The sequence below is a fragment of the Melozone crissalis genome, unplaced genomic scaffold (assembly GCF_028551555.1).
Source record: "Melozone crissalis strain CALT ecotype California unplaced genomic scaffold, PUWL_Pcris_2 ptg000004l_1, whole genome shotgun sequence".
Classification (NCBI taxonomy): domain Eukaryota; kingdom Metazoa; phylum Chordata; class Aves; order Passeriformes; family Passerellidae; genus Melozone; species Melozone crissalis.
Window position 1 is genome coordinate 16,691,125 of NW_026535782.1, and position 24,983 is coordinate 16,716,107.

At 38.9% G+C, this 24,983-nt stretch overlaps 1 protein-coding gene across 1 annotated transcript in view; it reads right to left on the bottom strand.

The window, feature by feature from the left end:
* The window catches only part of MET (MET proto-oncogene, receptor tyrosine kinase), an 86,870-nt gene that overhangs the window by 9,635 nt on the left and 52,252 nt on the right, over nucleotides 1–24,983 (bottom strand). The window contains 9 exon segments of the mRNA XM_054274722.1: nucleotides 112–342; nucleotides 2,731–2,871; nucleotides 3,667–3,823; nucleotides 5,826–5,972; nucleotides 11,765–11,983; nucleotides 20,189–20,288; nucleotides 21,185–21,358; nucleotides 23,659–23,795; nucleotides 24,003–24,105. Coding sequence (XP_054130697.1) covers nucleotides 112–342; nucleotides 2,731–2,871; nucleotides 3,667–3,823; nucleotides 5,826–5,972; nucleotides 11,765–11,983; nucleotides 20,189–20,288; nucleotides 21,185–21,358; nucleotides 23,659–23,795; nucleotides 24,003–24,105 — 1,409 coding nt within the window.

Sequence of the window (24,983 nt, forward strand, 5' to 3'; positions counted from 1 at the left end):
CAATGCTATAAGAGCTGAAAAGCTTGAAAAAAAATCTCTGTATGGACCCCTTATTCAGAATGGGTGTGCAAAAAGAGGAGCAGTTTGCAATGTAAGAGTTGCAGTACCCACCTCTTCCTATGACTTCATTGAAGTGCACAATCAGACTGTCAGCACCAATAACCACGTGCTGCACTTCTTTGACCAGGTCGGGATTTAAGGCACTGATGTCTATGTGGACATTGGTCTGGAGAAGTGGACTGGCTAAATCTGAGTCTCCACTAGACAGAATCGGGGAGAGGTCAGAGTGAGGATACTGGGCAGGTCTGCACGATCCATTCTGAGACATGCTTGGAAACTGATCTGGAAAATGAACAGAAACTGTTATAATCCTTTCAAACTTCTCCTTGAAAAATGAAAAGTTTTATTGCATTGGTAAGAAAGGTTTGATTTTATCAGTTTGGAAGTGGCTTGGCTTTACGGAAGTTTTGGTCACAAAGGGAAAATGAAAATATGCCTTGGTAATCTGCCAGCCTCCAGGAAAACCATGTCACTAGAAACTTATGCTTGTCTCAGCTCTACTTTTAAGAAAGTAAATGGCAAAGCTTCCACTTTTCTGAGGGGATGGAATGAAGCCGTGTCACTTCTTGCCAAAGAGAGGTCATAGCATTTCTAGCAATTGGGAGTAACAACATTAAAACAGAAAAATGACAGCAATATGGGAGGAGGAGGAGGTAGTGAACAATTGAAAACATGAAGCTTTTTATTATTGTCATGCTCTAATTTGGTAGGGAACTTTACACTTCACGAAGGTTTCCGAAGTGCTGGTGAGTAGCTGTATTTATCCAATGGTAAATATTCAACCAGGGAAATGCCTAGAGGTGATTCATTTCCTGTAACTGCTGAAGATATTACAGTTGGTGCTACTCATGAAAATAACATGAGCCATCTGATACAGCAGAAACAAAAATATTTCAGCAAATCCAGGAGTATCTATTTTGAGATTTTATCAACAGCATGTTGTTCAGGTATTTCAAATTGGTTTTGTTCAAAACCTTTTCCCTAGCATTTTGTGTGGCTGAATGAAAGAACTATGTTTACTTTACATCAATTTGGGTCTGGAATGATTTCAGTGGAGCTGATGAGCTGAATTTAGTTCAGGGTCAAAAACAAAAAAAGGAGAGTAAATTTACTAACAGAAATTATCAGATATCTTATTCGAAAAAGTAAAAAACATTGCACAGATGTTCCTTATTTATTCCTGCATAAAACTTGTGGAATTTTTATAAAGTGCTTTTATCACTCTGGGAGCTGAGAAATACTCTGTTATTTTATCCAGGAGCAAAAATACCAGCTCTTACAACTTGCAAATGAGTTCATTTGGAACTAAAGGCCAATATCTATTTAATAAACACAGTAAAATAATCTGGCCATGGCCGCAAAATAATATTTACAGCTGTGAAATGTAAACCTGCATGTTTTCTAATATTTCTTTTGTTTCATTCTTTGATAATATTGACATCAACATTGCTACAGGAACACTAGATGAACACACACCCTTCTTGGATGCACTCTCCACTGCACTTTGCCAGTACACAGTGGCTGCATGACCACTGTGGATTTGCCTTTCACCAAGGATCTTTGCATAATTTTTCTCATGTACTACTTTCCCTTCTAACCAGTAGCACGGGCTTTTCTTTCCCTTTGGAAATTTTTCAATCAAGAAACTTTCTGTACAAGCTGGTGGCAGCAATTAAAGAATAATAAGGGAAGCTGGGAGCAGGCCTGTGTCTCAGATAGCTCTGTGACTGGGGCTTCAAAAGGTGGAACAAAGATTTGGAGTTATTTCTGTTGAGTTGTATACAGCAGCACCTGAAATAGTACAAGGCTATGTCTACACCAAGACTAACAATTATCTGTGATATCTCACACACCATAATGTGGTAACTCCTAATAGATAAAGGCTCTTTAATGGTAATCACAGAAAATGGTCTCCACATGTGTTAAAGAAGCTTAGCATGGTGTGACAAGTGTAGCAGAGTGCTCTTCTGAAAAATACCCACTTTAAGGTCACATTATTCAGCACAAAAATATATTTGGTGTAGGATTATTCTTTCCTGAGACTGGCATATTGGCATTTGGCAGATGGCATATGGACCTCCATTCAATTTGTGACAGTCTTCATATCCTTTTAGCTTAACTTTTAAAGTTAACATTTTTGCATTATATAATGTCCCATTTTACAGGAGGGGCATTAACAGATGAAAGAATATCAGTTTACAAAACTCCATGTGCCATGTCGGGCCAACAGAACTGCTTTATCATAACTGTAGGAAGTCACTGCGGCACACTAAACCTACAGCCACTTGATGTTATCATTAAAATCAGCCTTTTCTGAGGGGATTTGGGCGTGGTGTGATGGATCTTATGACAACACAGAATCACTATATACACTAGCTCCTAATAACTTGTGGAGCATACTTATAGAGAGTTTTTACTAATTTTATTTTATTTATTCCTTCAACCTGAGTAAAAGTAAAAATCCTATGGACTTTGATCTTGGGAAGTACCTGAGAAGCTCAGTTAAAATAGCAAGCCTGTGAATACATGAGAGTCCCAAAAATGCAGACACAGACAAATCAGATGAGAAACTGAAATTAGGATACTGATCAAAATAGCTATCATTTGAAGAGATATGAAAATCAAGATGTGTAAAATATCCTCCATACTGATTCCTAATTAGAGTCATACCTTCTAGAAAAGTTGATCTGTAGTCTACAGATTCGCTTGAAACCATTTCTGTGGTTGGGCTTACACTCCTTGCACTCACCAGCCTGTCCAGGTGAGGAGTGTGCACTCTGCCATCATAACGAACCAGGTCACTTCCCAGATCTGGAGAGGGAGGAGAAAGCAATAATTAGAAAACCCTCATGTTTTCAGTATGCCAATATTGATTTATCTACTTATTTAAATTCAGATTTTCTGCTCTGCTGGGAAGAGGGTTAGGTTCTTGCTGTGGCAGATGTGCAGGACTTGATCTATTTTTACAGTGCAAGATTTTCTGGAAAAAAAAATCTTGTGTTGAAGACTCACTCTTAGCTATACTGGAAGATAAAGACTGCTTTGAAGACTCTAGGGCCAGCTTCATGGTCTGACTGTGACAGTGCATGAGGACAAGACTTGGTTATACACCAGCTCCCCTCCTCCTCCCACCTTACATAGTGGGGCTGCTCCCACTGGAAGGAAACCCAGACACAGGGGCTAGAGAAGAACAGAAGTCTGACCAAGTCCCTGATTTGGGGGAAAAAAAGACCAGGAGACTGCAGCACTCTGTGTCTTGCACAATTCCTGCACAGCCTGGATGAAGCTGAAGTACTTGTGATTCCATGCATGTCATTTACCCATCCCCTGTTCCAAAGCTGATTAGGGAAGAGAAGTTACTAAGTTTTCCTAATAGCTCAGAGTTCCTCAGAAATCCTTCTGCTTAAGGCATAATGTGGCCCTTCACCCAGCTCAGGCTCTTGCCAAGCACTGAAATGCAACTAAACATTGGGACTTGATTGTGAAACCTCTGCTGACAGGTTACAACAGGGCAATGCATGGCAGTTAAGCAAAGCACAAAGTTATGTCAGTTTTTAAAATCTAAGATAATAATGGAATTATTTGATGGGATTGACTATCATGGACCTTTAATTTGTTTCTTCTTCCTTCTCCAGAAGAAAACCACCAAAAAGATAAAGATTAAGATTGATGTTGAAAGAATTCCAGCAATTAGTCCCGTGAAATTCTGATCTTGCCGGATCAGCACTTTTCCAATAACTGTTGACAAAACTTCTTGCTTCCACTGAAATAACAAAGAAAAAATAGTATAATGATTTCCAAAGACAAGTAAGAACTAGATTATTAGTACTAAAGTATGAGCTGATATGTCTCATATGTATTAAATCTTGATTTTGTGATGCTGTACTGCGATAAGAGACTGTGAGTGGAGAAATTGTTATATTGGTGTACATGAAAACAGAGCTACATGTTTATAACTCATTTCTCACCTTCAAGAGCTCTGGTAGTGACATAGCTCTGTATTTGACACACCACACACACAGCATGCACTCACATGCACTCTGGATAACAAGGTTCCACTGTTACCAGATGCTAATTCAAAATGTTAAATTCCTACTTTTACTCATATGCTGCACAGGATGGGCCTATGGCTATACGGGCTGACATGCGCATTAAAAAAAATAGCCCAACTGTCTTTAATGTGTGTCCTTCTGGCACAAATATGCTGTAACATCAAACTCACTCCCTTGTTGACAGCATGCTTGCATTTTAGTTCCCAAGGTCACGTGAGCCTGTCCCTTGCCAGCTTCTAGCTTGCTGACAGTTTAAAGAAACAAAACCAAACAAAAAACCAACCCCAAAAACCAACAACCAAACAAGCACCAAGCAGCTAACAGGGAAAAACTGTTTTAGGTCACACAGCACTAGCTCAGTCAGTTGGAATGCATTTGGCCATCTTTTCTCTTCCTCCTGTGGAATTCATCCCTCTGGGTACTGTAATGATGGATTTGCCCGTCAAAAGAGCAAATTTTCTTCTTCGCTGGGCAGACTACAATTTCTGAGCCTCCTTGCCAGTAAACAAGTAGAAACCTTGTTTAACCCCTTTATGTTTTGTTTTTTCTGTGCATGAAACATGTCACACATATCTGTTTCTTAGAAGTCAAGAAAATATCACAGAGTAGAACTAATTGAATCCAATGTTAGTCCTGGTCAGATATGTAAAAATACAACATATTAACTGAATGCAACCTGTGAACAAGTATTATTATGTGAAACTAGGCACTTAGAATTCTGGGAGACCTACACCAAAAGGAGAGCTGCATCTGATTTTATAGTTTGATTGATATATCCAAGAAAATTAATACTTTAAAAAGAAATTGATATTAAAATAAATTTCTAGTCACCATATTAATAAGTCAAATTAGTTATTTCTATTTACTTAGATTGCGGTAGCACATAGGAATATCATTCAGAGCCCAGGATCCTGTGAGATGAATGTCATAAAGACATTGAAAAAATAGATGTCCCTGCTTCAAAGAGCTTACATAGACTTTGATCCTCACCACACTTACATGACCAGCAAAGTCTCCACTGTTCTAAGTGAATCAGAGTACAGTTTCATAGTTTAAAGGTAATTCCATTCCAATTTCATTTTTCCATATCTTTAAAAAATACAAATGTATTGAAAGATTTATGTCTTATTCTATAAATCAGTATGTCTACAATTCAAATTTGCAGTAGCACACTGAATGACTCTAATGAGACTACCTTTAAAGCAATGACTCAATCATTTGTCCCAAGTGTCTTCTTCTTATAAAAAGAATTGAAATGAAATTATAATATGCAGACCAAAAAAAAAAAAAAAAATCCTTTAGGGAAGATTTGATCCTCTTGACTGCAGCAGAATGTTTTGTTGAAAAAAGGGCTTGTGAGTTCCAAACTAAAACGGCTCCATTATAGCTTCTCATTCTTCCCCACGTTTCCTCTTGTGTTTGGATTAATAACTATAATTTTATTTCTGTGCTTAGTTCAGGTCCTACTTTGTGCCTAAGGCTCCATAAAATCTCTGTACAAACAGGTAATACCAAAAATGACGATCATATTTATTTTAAAATAGCTGATACTATTTGAATTTCCATCCCAAACAAACAGGGATAGAGATATCTCTGTAAGCAAAGGCTTAGGCTTAAATTTTATTTAGGCCTAAAGTTTATTGGTTCAATAGTGACACTGTGAGTAATAATAAAAATGGCATTAATATCTCATGTGCGGTGCAGTTGCCTCACCTCTATATTTAGCTCACTGTTGGATTTCAGGAGATCGCTGGGAACCGTACACAGAATTGATTCTGACTGCAGGAGAAGGTTTTCGCAGCTTTTGTTTCCAACTTTTAGCACCTCACCTTTAACAGCTTCTGAATCAATGTAATTTCCCTTGGGAAAAAAAAATCAATTTCATATTACATAACCATCTCATAAAAGTTAAGTAGTTACAAGCTTGGAAGATATTTTTAATGAAGAATAAATTGTGAAATAAAAGACTAATGAGAACTTACACTGTCCTGTCAATATGCATGTATAGGCTTATTTCATGTAAATGTGACTTTGACAGAGGGGCCAGTGTAGGATGGTAAGCTTTACAGATAAAATCTGCTGTCACTCATACAGCTCATACAGACTTCTGAAATTTTAAATGTCTGAGGGATTAATCCTGTTGGTCCTGTTTAGATTTTTGCATAATTTGTTTAAGAAAGGATACATTATATAACGCTGTTCTTTACACAAAACTGACATCCACATGCTAAAGGCATCTAAAACATTTTGTTTTGCAAGTGGTTATGGTAGCAGAAATGAAGCTTTCAAGAAGAAGTAATTAATTAAAATAATACACAAGTCTGTTAAAATGATGTTCCACAGACCAAAAAGGAAAAATTCTTGGTAAAGATGAGGCATGAAAAGTACACTTCTTACCCAGAAAACCTGCTCTCACATCCCAGACTTGGATGAGAAATTATTGCTTCTGATATTGTGACAGCAGAATCCAAAGGCCAAATTTAGGATCTCTTTTGCTCAGGAGTGCATCTCCATTTAAGAGCTGGCCTGGCCCATGTGCAGCCCAGCTCAAGATGAAAGAAGAGACATACTAAGTGGGATTGAAGGAAAGAAGGGAAAAGGGAGGGACTAATACAGGCTATTTATATGGGCTGGATCTGGGAGTTTTCCATGAGAAGGGAGGAAGGCATCACAGCTGACACCACTGTGAAGCCTTGTATATTGGAAAGAAAACAAGAATTCCATTCTGAGGGGCAAAAAATATTCTTATTTTGGCATATGTTTTAGATCTGCTTCAGAATGAGACTGAACCCTGAGAAAACTGTAACAAATGTATAGGAGAGCCAGCTTAATATCCTATTTTGATGGCAAAGCCGCACGCCAGGTAAATGCTTTTTAATTGCTAGCCATAAAAGTCCATTTTGCACTCTATCTTCTGTCTCATTGAAGCCATTTTGTTTGGTGTTAAGTAATAAAATATTCCTGGGCTGGGGAGCATATGAATGCTTATTGCTCATTTGTTTGGAGACTTGTGGCAGATTGTGAGCCACATCTTTCCTCTGATGTACCTCAAAAGACTTGAAGTTAATTCTTCCATCTTCAGGATAAATATATCATCCTGGAGAGTGTGGTTGATTGGTCTCTTCTTCTACATCAAAGCCTAGAATTTTTTTCTCCACCAAAACTGATGGAAAAATAGGAAAAAACCCAAACTGATATTTCCTAAGGTGGTCTTTACCTAGTTATAGAGATGGCAGTCTTTACTTACTACTATGAACATTATGTTACCATTAATATATTTTAGTCTCAATTATATTCACCATGACATCTAAATATATTAAGACTTTCAAAACATTTTTAGCAGGGGTTTTGCTCTTCTTGGGACAACAGAATTTGCCTACAATTTTAGGAAAAGGAGGAAACTGTCTCCTGTGAGAACTGAGAAAAAATATTTCCTCTTTTCAAATGTGTATTACCCCCTTCTTGGTGAGCAATCCCTTTGAATGCAAGCTGGAGAAGGTAATCTTCAAGCTGTACTGGGTAGCTGATAGCACGGCCACCTCACAACTTTTAGAGAGGTGGGAATAACTTGGGTAAAAGTCCAAAAGCAGAAGAACAGTAAACTAACTAAGGCATGGAAATTCTGAGACTGGTATCAGAAACATTTTTGAGGCTCCTAAGCAGAGTGAGCAAGTTGACTTGGGAAGAATGAGGAGTTACTGCAGCTGCAGAGGTTCCTCGTCAGCTTGCTCAAAAATACCACAGTTTCCATATTGCTGTCTTTTGGACCAGGTTTTGAGAGTAATGATTTCCTATGCCATGTGAAAGCAGATTGACCATAGAGTGACCTATAAAGAGGCAAGAAGATTTCCTTATGATTGGCTCATAAAGAAAGTGTTGCACTGGCTTAAGAATAGAGTAGGCAAATTAGTAAGTTTTAAACTTACTAATTTGCCTAATCTAAACTTACTAAACTCTGAGTTTTAAGACAGAAGTGCCAGAATGCAGCCAAGATCTCAGATGTGCTGTATAGCATGCCAGTTGTTACACATTGAATTTTAATTGTGCTATGTATTTCTCTAGTGGAAGATTTTTATTTGTAAATATGCTTTCATTTCTGGTGGCCTATACCTAGGCCTCCTCTGGAACAATGCACAGAGTCCCTGCACCATCTTAGTGCACAATCACAACCCCAGAACAGACCAGGCCTCTGAGCTAACTGAAAAAAGATGCTTTTCTTAGTTATTTGTTGCTTAGTTTTTTGAAGGTTTTTTGTGAGGTTTTTTGTGGTTTGGTTTTTTTTTTGGGGGGGGGGAGGGAAGTTTTCCCCACAGCTGGGATGCTCTCAGCTGTCAGCAGCCCAGCTTGCAGGTCTGGATAAATGGCTTTTGGGGAAGGCAGCAAGTGGACTCTGTCCTTTTCAGCAGTCTCAGGAGTGAAACACCAGTATTTTTCCTGCCCTGACAGCTTTCCATGTTGGCAGGAGATGGGAGTCCTTCTGAAGTGGTGTCTTCATGGTGTTGAAGGAGAGAGTTGTCTGTCATGACCCCTCTGACTGGGGCATGGTGGGCACCAAGGGACTTGAAAGAGCCACATACTTGGCATAGGAAGACAGTGATGATGTGGGATGTAGAGAGGCTGGCACTGAAGACAAGGAGGACTGGCATTTGTGGCACACAGTGCCCTGACTGTGTTTTAAATAGAAAACCTAATGTTTTCTTGTGTATAAAATTTTCTTACAAAAACATCTTGTGGTCATCAGGGGAAACCAAACAGAACTTTTCAATCGGTACCCATTGTCATTTGATGAAAGCCAAATATGTCACACTAGATTAGTTAGATTGAAAAACTTGTGATAAAAGTTCCCTCCTCCCCTCTGAAACTAATTAAGAAAGAGATAAAAGAACTTTGGTTTGGTAGAACAGACTGTTCACTGAAGCAAGCTGCCATTTAATTTCATGCTGAGCTTGCTTAATTACTCCACAAAATATGATCATGAGGCATGTAAAGTTGTGTGTATTTTTGAATGTGGGTACAGGGTGAGGGGGAAGTGTTGCCAATATGGCTTGTAATGCTCTTTTGGCTCCTGACTATAATTTTTGAAAGTTGTCTCACAGTTTTGGTAGAAGCACCCCACTATAACTAATTCTATTTAGAGGAAGATGTTAAATTGGTGCCTGTTCATGCAGAACACCTTTCACTAATGCTGCTCTCCAGCTAGTTGTCAGGAAGTAACCAGGACATTAGGCTTAGGGAGACATCTCCCTTGGGTGCCATCGCTACAGGTCAATACTACAAAATTTTGACTTTGGTCAGTTGTCACTATGACAATCCTCAGTCAGCCTTTCTTATCTAAATGTTTTTTTTTTTTTCCCAGCAATAAACAGCACCAGAGACTTCTCCAGGGAGAATAAAAAAGTAAGCAGAGTTGAGAGTTTAAAAACCAACTAATTTTTGACCCTCAGTGTCTCTGAAGATTATAGAGCAAGTCCTCATGGACGCACTTCCAGGCAGAGGAAGGACAAGAACACAACTGGGAACAGCCAGCACAAGTTTCCCAAGAGTGTATTTTGCCTGCCCAAGCTTCTAGGAGTACAGGACTGGCTCTCTAGAAGAAAGGAGAGCATTGGACAAGCAGGCCTTGGTTTTAGCAAGTTTTGCAACACAACCTCTCCTAGCAAGGAAAAAAACTTAACATGGTATGGACTGGATGGATGGTATATAAAATGAGTGAAAAACAGATTGGACAGAGATCAAATCTTTATATTATAGTGGAACCAATACTGCTTAAGATCTTTTGACAGCTTGGACAAAGGGAGAGGATGCACTGTCCTTGAGCTTTCAGATTATATCAGACTTAATAAAATGACTGATATGCTGGACCATAATGTGAAATTAGACAGCAGTATGCCACTTTAGTGATGAAGGCTCTGCACATATTTTAGCAGCAAAGCCATTAGATTGAAGGCGATTGTTCTTCTCTGGTCAGCACTTGTGGAGCTGAATTGTGAGAATTGTGTCAAGTTTTGAACCCCACAGAAAAAGAGAAGTACTGACAAGCTGGATGAAATACAGAAGAGGGTCATTGAGATAGGAGGGGACCTCAAGCATAAGATACACCAGGCAAGACAAGTGGAACTGAGGGTTTTAAAGCTGTATTATCCCCATTCTTGGAGATTTTCAAAACTCATTTATACAAAGCCATAGGCAGCCTGACCTAATTTTTATTTCAGCCCTGTTTTGAGCAGTGGGGTTAGACTATGAAGACCTCCAGAGGTTCCTTCCAATCTACATTATTCTGAAATTTTTCCCAAATTAGTCCTCTTTCCAACTGGTTGATATGCATGACTTGGAAAATACTGGAAAACACTGCTGTCATTGCACAGAGGCACTGAGCCATGCAGCCGCTGTATATTCCCAGATCTGTTGACCTGCACATCAGAACTCTTTCTAGCGTTTCTCCATAACTGAGCAAGAGATTTGCTCTGCATTGAGGAAGAAGTGATTGCATGGCTAAGAGCTCAAAGTAGAAAAAAACAATGTAAAAAGTAAAAATCAGACCAATTATTCTTTGGTATTTGCCTAAAACACTTTGCAGAGATGGATTAATATGCAGAGTTTGACTGGAACTCAGCATGGCTGACAGGAATTCTGAAGTAATCCTTCTGATGTCTTGCAGCCCAGAAGTTGTCCCACTGGACCATGTTGGATTCAAAGACCTTAGGGCTTCAAGCTTTCTTCATTGTGATGGGGTAAAAGTTTTGGCTTACAGAGCTATGCAGGAGTGATACAAAGAAATAACTTAAGCATTAGGACTGATTATCTTCCATAAAACATTTTTATCAATTATATTTTATATAGATTATAGATATCTATATAAATAACATATAAATACCAACATTTTTTCATAAGCATTCAGTGTAAACTAGAAACACCCATATTTATAACTTTTCTATTTAATACTCAGAAAAAACTAGACTTCAAGAAATTGGATTCTTGGACTCTCGCAAAATGGATTTAACTTTCTCTACAGCATTGTAGTAGAGAGAGACCTGTGCTATTGAGGACCCCAAATTCCTAAGAGATGCTTCTCAGTGCTATGTAGGCTATTCTCAGTGCACTTTGAATAAGCATTCAGCATCAACTTTGCATTTTTCATGGATCCATAAATATTTAGGCTACAGCAGTGACTGATCCTCATGAGTGACTTTGTGCACAGGCCAGAGTTTCCCTCAGCTCCAGAGAACTGAAGAAGCCAGACCACATCTTTTGTGAGGAAGGACAGATAACCATGCGACAGTAAGAGCCAGGGCTTACACACAGACCACATACTTCATGTTCTGGGCTCCTGGCCATGTTTAATCCTGAACTGGTGGTGCAGCCTATTGCACTCAGAAGCTGATGCTGCGTGGTCCTCCACGAGGACAAGGAAAGCCCCTCTCCCACTTCACCTGATGACAACAACCACCCTGGTACACACACACATCTTTGTTTTCTGCTCTGAATCTTTTAAATGGTGACAAGTGGGCTGGGGTGAAGGCAGTACTGAACACAATGCTCTCTCTGCCCTTGCTTCCTTGGGGCTTCCTTTATTTCAGCAAAATGTCTCTTCCACGCTGTGCTGCTGATGTGCACTTGCGAATAATTGAAAAACGTATTTCAGCATTTCTTACCTTAATTTCCAGAACATTTTGGTTGCCTCTTGAGATGAACACTGTCTTTTCAAAATGCTTAAATACAGGATTATTTACATAATCAAAATCAAAGTACAGGGAGCTGACACCATCAAAAATAAAGAACACTTTGGTCACAAAGGGTGGTTGGAGATTGAAATCTTTCAATGAAGGTGTTGTACAGCAGATTATCTCTGAGCTAGAGCGGTGGCTACATGCCTATAAGAAAAAAAAAAGAGGTAGTTGCAGTATCTACATGGAGAGGAAGTCACTGATTAATGCAGTTTTCTTTAACAATACACATATATAGAAAAAATAAACACCAAGGGTCTTGTTCTCCTTTAACCAAAGCAAAATCCTGATCAGTGCTACACAGTGTTTATGTAGAGCTGCGAGAAGAGTATAAAAACTACACATCAATGGTGTTTGCACTCTTGTTGAGGAAATGTTCAAGTAAACAAGCTTCCTGGCCTGATTGTTCACAGCACTTTTAAAGTAAATATTTTGCAGATAATTAATGGAAAATGATTTCCAAAGCCAAGGACCATCAGGAGGCTAGCCTGGTGTACTGAGCAGCTATAGTTCAGGTTTCCCAGCTTGTCACAGTGACTGCAACATGGATTTCTCTTTCTTTTTCACTACCAAAGCAATAGTAAGGGACCAGAGGACAAAATAAAAGCCAACAATGCTAACTGGAACAGTGGAAAACAGAAGTAAAGCACTGTTTTGTTTACCCACAGTGCAGCTAAGTTGCTATGTTTCCAGAAAGGCACTGTGGACTCTGAGAAAGAGCTTTAGAGCCAAAGCCACTGTGGATTCTGGGCCACAGAAGCTCAGCAAAAAAAAAAAAAAAAAAAAAAAAAAAAAAAAAAAAAAAAAAAAAAATCTTCTTAAAATGTGTATCTAAGGCCCCAGATGTGTGGCACTTGGTGCTGAGGTACAGAGTCCTGCAAGTTCCTGCTGAGAGTGTTGCCTGTGGGAAATGCTTTGCACTCCATCTTGGACCAGCAGGGACAAGATGTTTCACCTCACTGTGGTGCAGGAGCAGCCTGACAACAGGCACGAAGCCACGCGTGCCCCTGACTCTGCCACTACTCCTCATGGCAGTCTGCAATGGGGGAAAGCTGCACCCCATGATCAGAAGTCCTTTGAGAGGATGCTCTGTGCTATGGGGATGTGATCCAGTACAAAATGCAGGGCTCGTCTGAACTGCCTTTGCAGCTGACAGGGACAACAGCTCATGTAGAGTGGGTTCCATCTGATCCCCCTTAGACAACAATCTAATCTTTAATTAGATTACTGGTGCTCTAGAAGAGTCAGCTTTGTCTGGACTGTGAAGGCTCCTACAGGAGTACTTTGCTTGCAATGTCAGCAGCACATCCACAGCCCCAGTGGGAGGCACGGTGCGTGCTGGCTGCACCCCACAACTGCAGAGGGGCTGTTTGTTATTGCGCTGTGCTCTTATTGCACTGTTGTTATTGCACTGTGTCCTCCCTCCCTGGCCTGCCCCTCCTGCTGCCAACCAACGACACGGCTGAAGGACTTCTGGCACAAACAGAGTTGCTCCAGCTCCACAGAAGCATTTCTCTTCCAACTCTACAAACTTTCTGTAAATAGTCCCTTTTGCACTGTGCCCTGAGAGAAGGACAAAATTTTTCTTTGTTTACAAAATATAAAGGAGCATATCTGACATATGTTCCAGAAAGAATGGGGCTAAGCTCCTTGTCATCATAAAGCTTACATTTGTTTTACAAGAGATTTCCTTGGAAGATCAGCAATGCTCTTGAATACCTTTGTGCATCCAGAGAAGGCCAAAATACATATTTTTCTGTTTTGTTTTTCAAAATAAATTTGTTCTCATTATCAAATGCTGCCTGAAGGAGCTTTGAAATTAGTTTAAATTAATGCAATGTAATTTTGCTTTTTCAAATCACTCAGGCTGTATCAGCTATATACCCACTTTAGCTGGAAAAGCGGGTTTAAATTAGCTGCAAACCAGCTGCAAATCAGGGGTTTTTGTTATCACCACAGCAATTCATGTTTCTCTGAATAATATTGTGAAATCTTGAATCTGCCAAGGGAAACATTTTCAACATTCTGAGCATTAGTTTTAGAGCTCCTATGTGCCTGTGAGCTGTGAGTTCGGCACTCACACACGTTAAATAACTTGGTGGAGCTCTGTGTGATGCTAATGGCACTTGCACCTGTGTATCTAACACCCCATTTAAATTCCTAGCAGAAATTCAGAAATATTTTTGTAACCCCCATGTCAACAAGGTAAACTGTGGGACACAAGACAAGGCAGATTTTTGCTCCATTTGCTTACAGTATCAGATTATTCTTTAGAATACCTTGTTATACAACACTGACCATATCTCAGGCTTTGTTCTATCACATAGATCTAGAAATTAATTTCAATTAGTATGGAAATAATGAGATGCATCATTAGTACAATGGATGATCAAGCCATACTTTTCCATGATGTATGAATATTTGTTATCTATCATATTGTGTCGATTCTTAAAAAGGATTACTAAAATATATATAATTATGCACCCAAGTATGTCCCAAGTAATCATTATATTTATTTGATTAATGTAAATTCATTAGACTCTTTATCTACTGCAGAGTAGTGATGTCCATTAAATGAATAGCAGTGGTATTCATAACTTTGTTTGTGGCTATCTATTAGAATCAGATACTTTACTTTATCAGGCTGGTCTCTGAAGCAGAAGCTTTCAGAAAACGATAAAAATCTAATAATACTCTTTGGAGGGGATGCAATGTGACTGATTGGTAAGGTCAAGAAAAATCTTATTTGCAATGCCCTTATTGGTACATGATTTGACATGACATTTTTACCTTGAAATTGGTTTTAGCAATTGAAGAATATGACGGTTTAGTTTTCAAGAAATATTGGATTGAGGATCTCCAAGAAAACTCCCCTAATTCAATCTATTGCCTTCTCAATTAAGATACTGCCTATCACCCAGCACCTTTAACTTTTATTTAATTAAACTTTAAAGTAGATTCACTTTAAAAGCTAAGCCTACATTTTTCTTGTGACAATAATCTACATCTGAAGACAAAGAGGAAGAAAAAATATAAAAATTACGGAGCATTTCACAAGCATAAGTAAATGCTACACCCCAAAGGGAATAATAATCCATTGCACAATGCATATGACTCATCACTTAAGGTATGTATTCTTGTTCCATTTGTAAAATATGACCCTTGAGGCAATTAATTCAAACCTGACCTACAGAACCTGAACTTCAGTGCCCAATTCAATTCTTTTTCATCTGATAGAACAACAGGAAAAGTATGAGGGAGGATCTCTGAGCTCCAGAGGTCTCCCAGCAGCTGACCCAGATTAGAGAGGGGCAGTTGGGTGTGTATTACAGGATCTGCAGCTGTCAGAAAGGAGAAAAGGGCCAATTTGTTCCTTCATAAAAAGTAAACTTTTGGAGTTCCAGTGAAGAATGAAAGATGAATGAAGTTAAAGACAGACCTGGAGACTCTCCAACCATCCTTGCCAAAGGATGATTTCTCAATAGAAAGAGAAGAAAATACAGATCCAACATGAAGAGAAGCCCATTCAGAAGACTTTTCTGTGTAGAGCATATCCTGAGGGTTTTTCAGTGAATTCATTGCCTTTTGCTGCCATTTTGGGTGGCACAATGAATGGTCCTGATGTATTGGTAGCCTTTTTATTTTAGTTTTCTTCTTGGATGAAGGCATGAGAGATGATGCTCCTAGTCTATCAGATCATGAGAGCAGAAGGTAGAGTAAAATGTCTCTTGCTCTTGGGTGTGAGAACCAGCCCTTTGCACCACATGGTCAATACTGGCTGGGAGTCCAAACTCCTCCCTGGGCTTGGGGTGGTCAATGTGCCTTGTAGTACTGCATCCCTGGCACCCTGGTGATTTCACACAGGGGCTTTCCCCTGACATCCCTTGCTGTTCCCTTTTCTTGGCAGGAGATGTGTGTGAGCTACAGATTTGGCACAGAAAGAAAGATGAATTTTCCCCTCTGTGGGGGAACACTTCACTGGGATTCTGTGGCAGCTTTGTGCCCCGGAGTCAGGACAGATAGAGGATCCAAGCCTAGGAGTCTTTGGATAGGGAATCATGAATATCTTCAATAATCACACACTCACTACCTGCACTCTACAGGGAATTTGTTTTATCATTATTTAATACATCTAAGGTAGACACTCACTGCTGAATTCTAGGCATCTTGATAAATATGAGTACGGATTGCTTACAGACTTGGAAATATTGAATGAACTTTAGACTCTTTTAAAATTGTCCTGTAAAACAACAGGAAATGGCATGTGGCAGGGAAAAATTTGAAAATGCTGAAGAATGTTCAAAAGACTACTTACTGAGGAGATAATTAAAAGTCTGTGGAAAGAAAAGATGTTGCATAGCTACAGAGTCAGTTGTTGAAGGTCATGTAATAAAAATGCTGCTACTTAGTTTTGCAGCCTTGCATATCTTGGGACATTCATTGTTAGAAGAGATTAGGTAGAGGGAATATATATTGAAATTAGCTAATAGATGGCATATTAAAAATACTATAAGAAAGGATCCCCAAATGACCACTTGTTCACTTTGGGGGAATCAAGGCAAACTACAGGCTTTCAAAGAAAAAAACATTACTCCCAACTGCTTCAGAAGCAGAAGAGTCATCTAGCATGACTTACAGCACAGGTTCCTCACCAAACACTATTCCAAACTGTGCCTTGGGTATTCTTACAGGCGCAATGAAAGGAGGGAACAAGCTGCTTCCCTGCTTGTGTACCTCACACAGGAACTGGATATGTGAACAGAAGTGAGAAGGTTTCTGTATTCTTATGCTTTCTCTAGAGCTTTTGGGAATTTATGCAGCACTGCCTATATTCCAATTTTTTTTCCGTAGTTGGAACAAATGATCAAACGAACTCATGACATAGAAATTAAAAAAAACACATTGCAATTATTGAAACATATGGTTCAATACATTTTTTTCACTCATTGAAATAAATTCAAAGAAGGCAAAATGTATTATTTTGACAGTATTAACATAAAATGTAATATAAACACAACAAGTGTGAACACAGTACTGAACAATTTTAAGAAAATTTAAATAAATATGAAAAAAAATACAGTAAAATAGAAACAAGGCATTTTTTGCTCCATAGAAGAAAAATTTTCAGAGACATTAAACTGCAAACATGAATGCTGAAAAGCTCAACTTAAATGTTTCTTCTTCAGAGGGCTGACATACTGTGCCCAAAACTTTTCAGTCTCAGTGAAACTGCACTTCTCATAGGAAGTTCTTCCAGAAAAACTTTTGTATCAGTTGTACCACTTACCTCTACCACTGGGATGGAAAGAGACAGAGAAAAGCAAATGCCCCAGGGCATGTCTGCTGGCTCTGCTCCCTGAGACTTTGGGATGCAGAGCATCCCCAACAGCTCCTGCTGTTTACAGAAATGACCCTCCACCTACATTGTGACTCCATCAGGACTCTAGGCCACAAAAACCCTGAGGATAGAGAGCTGACAGGAAAAGGTGAGACCCATTTTAAATTGGGCACTGCCAGTTTTAGGGTCTGAGAGGTGGCTGAAAGAATGAGAAGAGCTCTAGGAAACAATATTTATCAGGAGAACTTGGAGTGGTTTCATTGTTTTAACTGGAAAAGAGAAAGGTTGAATCATAATTTAGTGCAAATATATAAAATTAGCAGGAGGGACTGATTATCTGTTTCTTGTATCCACAGAGGGTTAAACAAGAAGATAGGTAATTAGCCACAGGATTTGGGTTAATTATTAGAAAGAAGTCTTTCCAAACCACTAGGTAAGCAGGTAGAGCAGCTCTCTCTAAAGCTTGTTTAAGCAAGATTGTGAAATTTCTTTCACAAGGAGCTTTAATAACAGCCTAAACAAGTATCTGGTAGGCAATGGTCTGGGCACATTTGCTCCTGGCACAGGGAAGTGGGCCATGCTTGGCTGCTCTGGTCCCTCCCAGCTGTGTTTTCCTTTGATGCTTTGGGATGTGTCTCAGTGCTGGCTTTGGTTTTCCCAAGAGCCAGAGTTTCTGAATGCTGACAAAAGCAGCTTCTTGGAGGAGGCTAGTGAGAGAAAACTGAAAAGAAAAAGGGCTTAAATAACAATTTAAAAAATGATTCATTTAGCTATCCTCTCCCAAACTAAGGAAGCCAAAAGACTCATTACCTCAGCTATAGCATTTCTTGAGCACTTCTTTGGTCTGTTCAGGAAAACAACCTGTCTTCTCTTTATAAAAGGGATAGTTGGTCTGGATCTCTGCTGGAAATAGTTCCTCATTGTTGTTTATTTTAATAATGACTGGATGAACTTGGGGTTTTTTGGTACATCTCCCATGCAGAGAGCCCAGAACTTCCAGTGCAGGATAGGTAAGACTACAGCCATAGGCATCCTGCCCCAGAAATTTCCTCAGTTACACAGTACAATCCTGTTTTGCCACTTATAAATCTTCCCTTTCTACCTGAAAATGAATACTCTTCCTTTAGAAATATGCTTGAGGTACAGAATAGTGGCAGAACAAATGGCTGCCACTGAGGCAGAGAATGTATCTGAGTGCCAGAAGCCTTTAATTTCAATAGAGCAAAAATATATTGCTTGGGCAATGTCAAAGTATAAAACACTCTGGATTACAATCCATTTGAGGTTATATTCCACCTTTTGTGCTGGGAGAATGAATTTGTGTACAGATGCTCATACACTGGGGCAATTTCTTAGAGATCAGCAGTGGCAGGAGATTTGTTTGTTGGCAAATGTCAAACACACTGCAAGGTATGAAAAGAAAAAGAGAAAAGGAGATAATTCTGACTGACTAAGTCCATGATTTTTTTCAACAACAACTTAAAGGCAGAATGAAAGCAAAACACTGCTCAAGGTTGCTCCCCAATATTTGGGGGAAAGAGTAAATTCTATGGTGTTTATTGCCTGGAGTTGCCAGTCACTTTTGGACAGTGTATTTTCTTTAAAACTTTAGATCTTTCAAATCTGTTCAGATTCTAAGAAGTCCTAAATATTTGACAGGGTGTACAGTATCAGGGCTTGAAGAGAAGCAATATTGCATATTCCCACAGGGGAATAGAAAAGGCAAACAAATGATCTTTGCACAAAGCAAAATCTCAAGACTTGATTTCAGCAACAATATTTCCCTTCAAAATCCTTTGTGCTTAGAAATAATTATGCTCACATTACTCAAAATCTAATAAATTTTGAGTTTGGTAGATTTCACTGGAAGATTTTATTTTCTGACTGATGGGTAAAGTGACTTTTTGATAACACTTAACACTGTGTTACATTGGAAAGGAACCGATTTTTAGATTAAAATCTGAACCTATTAAATTACAAGCCACGACTACATGCTGCGGAAATTCAGGTCCTGACACTCATAATATTATACAAATTAGGATCATGAAGAATATTATGACCTTGAAGCTATAAAAGACTGCAAATTTGCAGACGTACCATTTAAAATGCATTGAGCAAACCAAGGTCTGATAGTTAGAATTCATTTCAGGAAACAGTGTATGATGATCATTAGAAATAAGCTGAGAATATGAACAGTAAGTAGCTTGTCATAAAGAGTGTAGGTCAATTTAGCAATTTAGCTCCAGTTAGACTAAACAAACCTTACAGGATAAGAGAATGTTGGAGGTAGAACAAAAATGTGTAGACAAAAGCTTACAGAAGGCAGTTTCAGTAAAACTTGTTGAAATGCCATCTTTGCCCTATAAGAATGAAAGCAGATCATATAATCATATCTGTGTTTAGATTTGGACACTGTGTAGTGTCGACTCAGGAACAAAAAAAAAAAACAACTTACATCTCTGATTGACACCTGCTGTTTAAGCAGAGGTACCCAATTGCAAGACCCCAAATCCACCTTAAAACTTAATGAACTTATCAAAGTTAGGACAGATTTCCCCAAAAGAGATTTTGGCACAGAAATTATTAAAAATAATGCTTAATTTTGATTTAATATATTTACTCCTCCTCTTCCTTTGATATATACCCACAGTCACCACTTGATAATCACAGTATTGCCTGAACTTGTGGTGTAATCTGATATATCTATATTGCATTGCTGCATGTTTAGTCATTCAATTTGTATTGTCAAATTGAAATATATAAATCTTCTTATCAGATACTGTACTAGCCTTGTTTCTTTGGAAAAGGTTTATTGGAAACAGTTGTTTTATCCTCACCTTAATTTCAAATTTGTTTTTCATTTTTCCTGTACAGTGAAAACAGTCTTTGCAGAAAACACCAAAATATCAGTAGAAGTTTCAAGGCAAAAGTCAAAGTATTTGGCTGAAAATTCACAACCATTCACTACACCAAGATGAAAAGATAACAGATTGTGTTCTCTAAGATTGACTCACCACAGAGAAGTTCATTCCTAGTTTAGGTACAGTAATCACCATCTGAGGAAAGCACACTGAGTTCAAGTTGATTCCCTGAGCTGTGATTGTACTTCCACCACTAGGAAAATTCACCAAAAGAAGAAAAAAAAAAAAGGAGGGAAAAGAAAAAGAGAAGATAAGTAGAATAAATAACTGCTGTGATAATGTAATGTTAATTACACATATTTTAGAGTAAATGATAACATAAAACCATAATTAGGGATATGCATTGGGTAAATGCAAATACATAGCTTTGAGCAGTGAGATAATTTTTCTGGGAAACAAATTTTACATTTACTATAACAACTAATCAAAAAAGAAAAAGGAAAAACAATTTTTAAAACTGTGATAAGACAGGGTATAAAACAAATGCGTAAATTTTAAAAGAGGTTTTTTTTTTGTACTTTGTATTTGCTAACTTACTTATTTCACCTATTGTGTTCAGTGGTGCTGAAAAAGGTGTCTCTTTTACTGCTGACATTTTTTTGGCCAAGGCAGATGGCTTGGATTAGAGCTACTGGGACCATAAATTTGTCACTTGAAAACACACACATTCTAGCATACATATATATTCATAATGTTTATATAGCACTGGATTTAGACTATTTTAAAATCCATTTGCTCTCCTGAGTCCGCTGACTTGTCACATTAAATGATTTTCCTCAGCAATCAGTGTAATGTCCAGACACAGCATAGGAGACACACTTAGCAGAGCAGTGGGTATCTCAGTGGGACATCACAGGTAGGCTCAGCAGCAGCTAGGAGTGAAATCACAAAGAGAAAAGAGGCACCCTTCCCCCTTCTCCTTCACCTCTGAAAGGAAATGATTTGCCCTCTGCAACTGCACCATAATAGAAACAATTGGCACAGAAGATAGAGATAAAAACGCAATTTCTTTTGATAGATTGCTGAGCAGCATAGCCGTTCTTTGTTCATTTGCTGCTTTTCTTATTTATATAAGAAAATTTCACTCACCTAAGAAAAGATTTGGCTGGATGAATTTTTAAAACAACTGGGTCTTCTCTGTATGTGAAATGTCTGCTTGTGTCTCGAACAGCTTCATCGATTTCCATTCTCACACGATATTCCTGGGGAATTTGCTGTGCTGGAGTGTAGCACTCCACAGTGCTCGCCGATATGCTGGGAGGACTGAAAACAGATTGCTTGTCACCATTATGAAACATGTACTTGGCTTAAAACACTGTCCTTTACTGAGCCCCAACCTTGCCTAAGGATCTGTTCGTAAAAAAGTCATTGATTTTCCGGCTGGATAATCAGATTGCAACAAGTAAGCATGGGATAAGGTAGAAATTGCAACAGCATGGCTTAAACTCAAGATTAATCTTAATTCAGTTGACTTGCACCTTCCTGATGGAAGGTGTTGTTGTCTCAGTACTGGTGACAACCCCATGAGCCCCTGAACAAAGGCAGCTTCCAGCCTGGAAAACAAGAGCACACTCCAAGTTTAAGGAGAATGACTTGATCTGCTGTAACCAAATAATGTAACCTCTTTCAAATCCACAGGATTTATTCTGTGTTAAAAGCCTCAAGTAAGGGTGCTTGTGTGGGATGTACCAGATGCTGAGGGGCCGGCAGAGGGCAACGAGAAAGAAGGACAAAATTCAAGAAGAGCTGGCTGAATTCAGTGGAGTCTCTGGGATATTCACCTTTCCCTTGCTATCATGCCTGGCCATGGAAGTCCTCCTCCTCCTCCACTGAGCTCAGTGGGTGAGTAGACAGCAGGAGGATCCTGAAGTTTAAAGCACATGAAATGTGGCCAGAGGGAGCAGGGCACATCAGAGACAAGGGTGGCAACTGACTGGGGAGTAAAAGTAACTCTACCAGCTGGTTTCAGGGATTTGGCCCCAAGCACATCTATGGGCTATCCAAGTGAGGTTGTTCTCATAGAATGTAAGAGATTGTCTCCAAATTAGACAAAAGGGACATTTGCTACAACCTCTGAAGTTTTCCAGGAAGGTGGGGTTCACCATAAGGGATAGCGATTCATTCATCTGTATCTGGAAGGTTTTTAATGTCTCTTAAAGGAAAAAAGTAAACCTTGCTCTAGCTGCCCTCAGGACGGGAGAAAGCTGCCTGTTTAGCCAGAGAAACACCTGCCTTGAGAAATTGGTTAAGATTTACATAGAAGTCTCCAGGCAACTTGGCTAGTGAGAAAGAGGGGTACTGGAGATGTTTACTGGGAAAGTCTCAGCTATTGTTCAATACCTAGAGGTCCACCTGACCAACATCTGCCTCTGAGCTGGCTGCTGTCCCATCTCCATAGTAGATGTCTCAAATGAATCATTCCCAAAAGGTTCATTTATTTCTCCATTAGCTGACAAAGACACCAAGAAATGCAACCCTAACTATTAATGAACAGAAAAATCATGAAGATCTTTTTAGTGATCACACTTGAATATCTAAATCCTTTTCCTTTATTTAGTCAGACTTGGCTGATTTGATCAAGAACATACAATAAATCATTTAGCAGTAAAGAATAAATTTAATCTCTCCTGACTCTGAGTCATATGTTAACTAATAGGCTACTGCTTCCCCAGGGTCTCCACAAGTGTGAAGTTTTACCACCATGATTTTCCTTAATCATCAGATGATGCTCAAATTTCAGAGGAATTGCTGAATGTCCTGTTTCTGGAACACAGTGAGCCAGATTCTGCCTTGTCCAAAGAGGTGACAATTCTGGAATCACCCTGCTGTTCCTAAGCAGAGAACCAAGTTGGATTTGTGCCATGGTAGACTGGCTACCAAATTCAGAACTCGTCTGCCCATAGTGGAGAATCTCTGTTTGGTGACCAAACCCATCACAGATTTGTGACTGAGCTCCTGCTGGATCCAGTACAGAGCCACAAGAAATTCTGGCTTAAACCTCCAAAACAATTTTCTAAATACCAGGAGAAGTATGATGCTGCCAAACTGATGCTGCCTCTGTTTTGTAGGCTGTTCTCTGATAGCAGTGCAGAAATGTCTATCCCATGCTCCCCTGCATGGATGGACATTGTCACCCTGGCCAGGTTTCCACCCAGGCAGGCAGCAGGAAATGGTGACTTGTGCCCACTGGCTGCTCACTGGCAGCTGCTGCATGCTCAGCAGCTCTTGCTAATACAGGAGAGAGAGCTGAGTGTGTGGGAAGCAGGGTGACAAAAATGACGGGAAATAAGCAGTTTCTTGTCCATTAGAAGCTGATTTGACACTTCTCTATGCAACCTTTTAATGAGGTTAATGAAGACACTAGAGAATAAACAGGACTTCCAGAAAACTATAGTCGCTTCTAGAAATCTTTCAAGTATCCTAAACTCAGGATACTGCTTATTATAAATTCCCCAATAAGTGACACAAGAAGAGGAAAGCAAATGTTTGAGTTTGGTTTTTTAACTCCAAGGCTTTTAATCAAGACATTTCAGTATTAAAATGTGTTTTAGTCAGTGCATTACCTTTTCAAAGTGCATGGTTGCTCACCAACAAAAATCCTCATGGATTTCCCACTGTCTAGGTATTTTCCAGCTACAGTCAACAATGTTCCTCCAGATTTGGGGCCATAGGTGGGAGATATACTTGTTATTACAGGATTCTAAGGGGAGGTAAAAATAAAACCAGTGGATTATGAACATATTTTCAAAATGCTGAGAGGACTTAAAATATTTGTTAACATTTCCATGCAGTAACAATAAAGCCAACATGGATACAGAATTTACTATGCTGGATTGGACTCATGAGGAGTCCCTAACAGTTAATATTGAAGCTAATTTTGACTATAAAATTTTAATCTAGTGCTTACCACGTATGAAAATGTATTGAATAGTGTTTTGCCATGTCCAACAGAAACACTACTGGATATATTAAAACCAGGACTTTTTGCAGCAGGAACTGTGCATTCCAGCCTTTAGAAAACAAGGAAAAGATGGGATTACATTTTTTTTCTGATTGATTTTTTCATATTAAAATAGAACCACTTCAAACTCATAATAATGGGGAATCCATACTAAACAGATCATCAATCTATGTGCAACACAGACATTTCAGAAATAATAGCTAAAAGAACTGTAGCCCTCTTCCTTAATAATAAATACAAATGCTGTGGACTTTATAATACTTGGCCACAGAAAATAATTTTAGTATATCATATACATTTCAGAAAAAAGAAGTAGGACAGAAAAAAACAAATACCTCTATTCAATGGCTGATGGTTTTTTAAAAATTTTCCTTTAATATCAAATTTTGGCAGACAATAGCATTAGAAAAAATGAATCATATACACAAGTTTGTTATAAAAATTAAACATTACCAAAAATTAAACTTGAACTTCTGCAGCAGCATATGTCGATGTATTATATTACATTCACATAGTCTCATATATAATCTAGTCTCCTTAAATCATCTTGTTTCCATTGAGACTGTTCAGAACAGCAGTTAGGAGAGTGCTCAACACTTCTGGAGCACTTGCTGGAGTATCTGCACTGCTGTGTATGTGAACAGCAAAGCTGTGCCACGATTTGTGCATTGCTTTGGTGGTAGAGAGAGGATATTCACTGAACTTGCATTTCTGCAAGATAACAATCACAGTAACCTCTGTCTTAAACTTAACCCATTATCCCTGTGCCTCAGATACTTATTTCTGAGGAGGAGGAGGAGACGTGCATGCATAAGCCTCTGGGTGACGAAATACCTGCATCGTCTCGAGCAGCAGCTTTACAGATCAGGAAGACAGAGGTGACATAACTTAACCCAGCAGGATCCTGGCCAAAGGAACTGCCCCCTT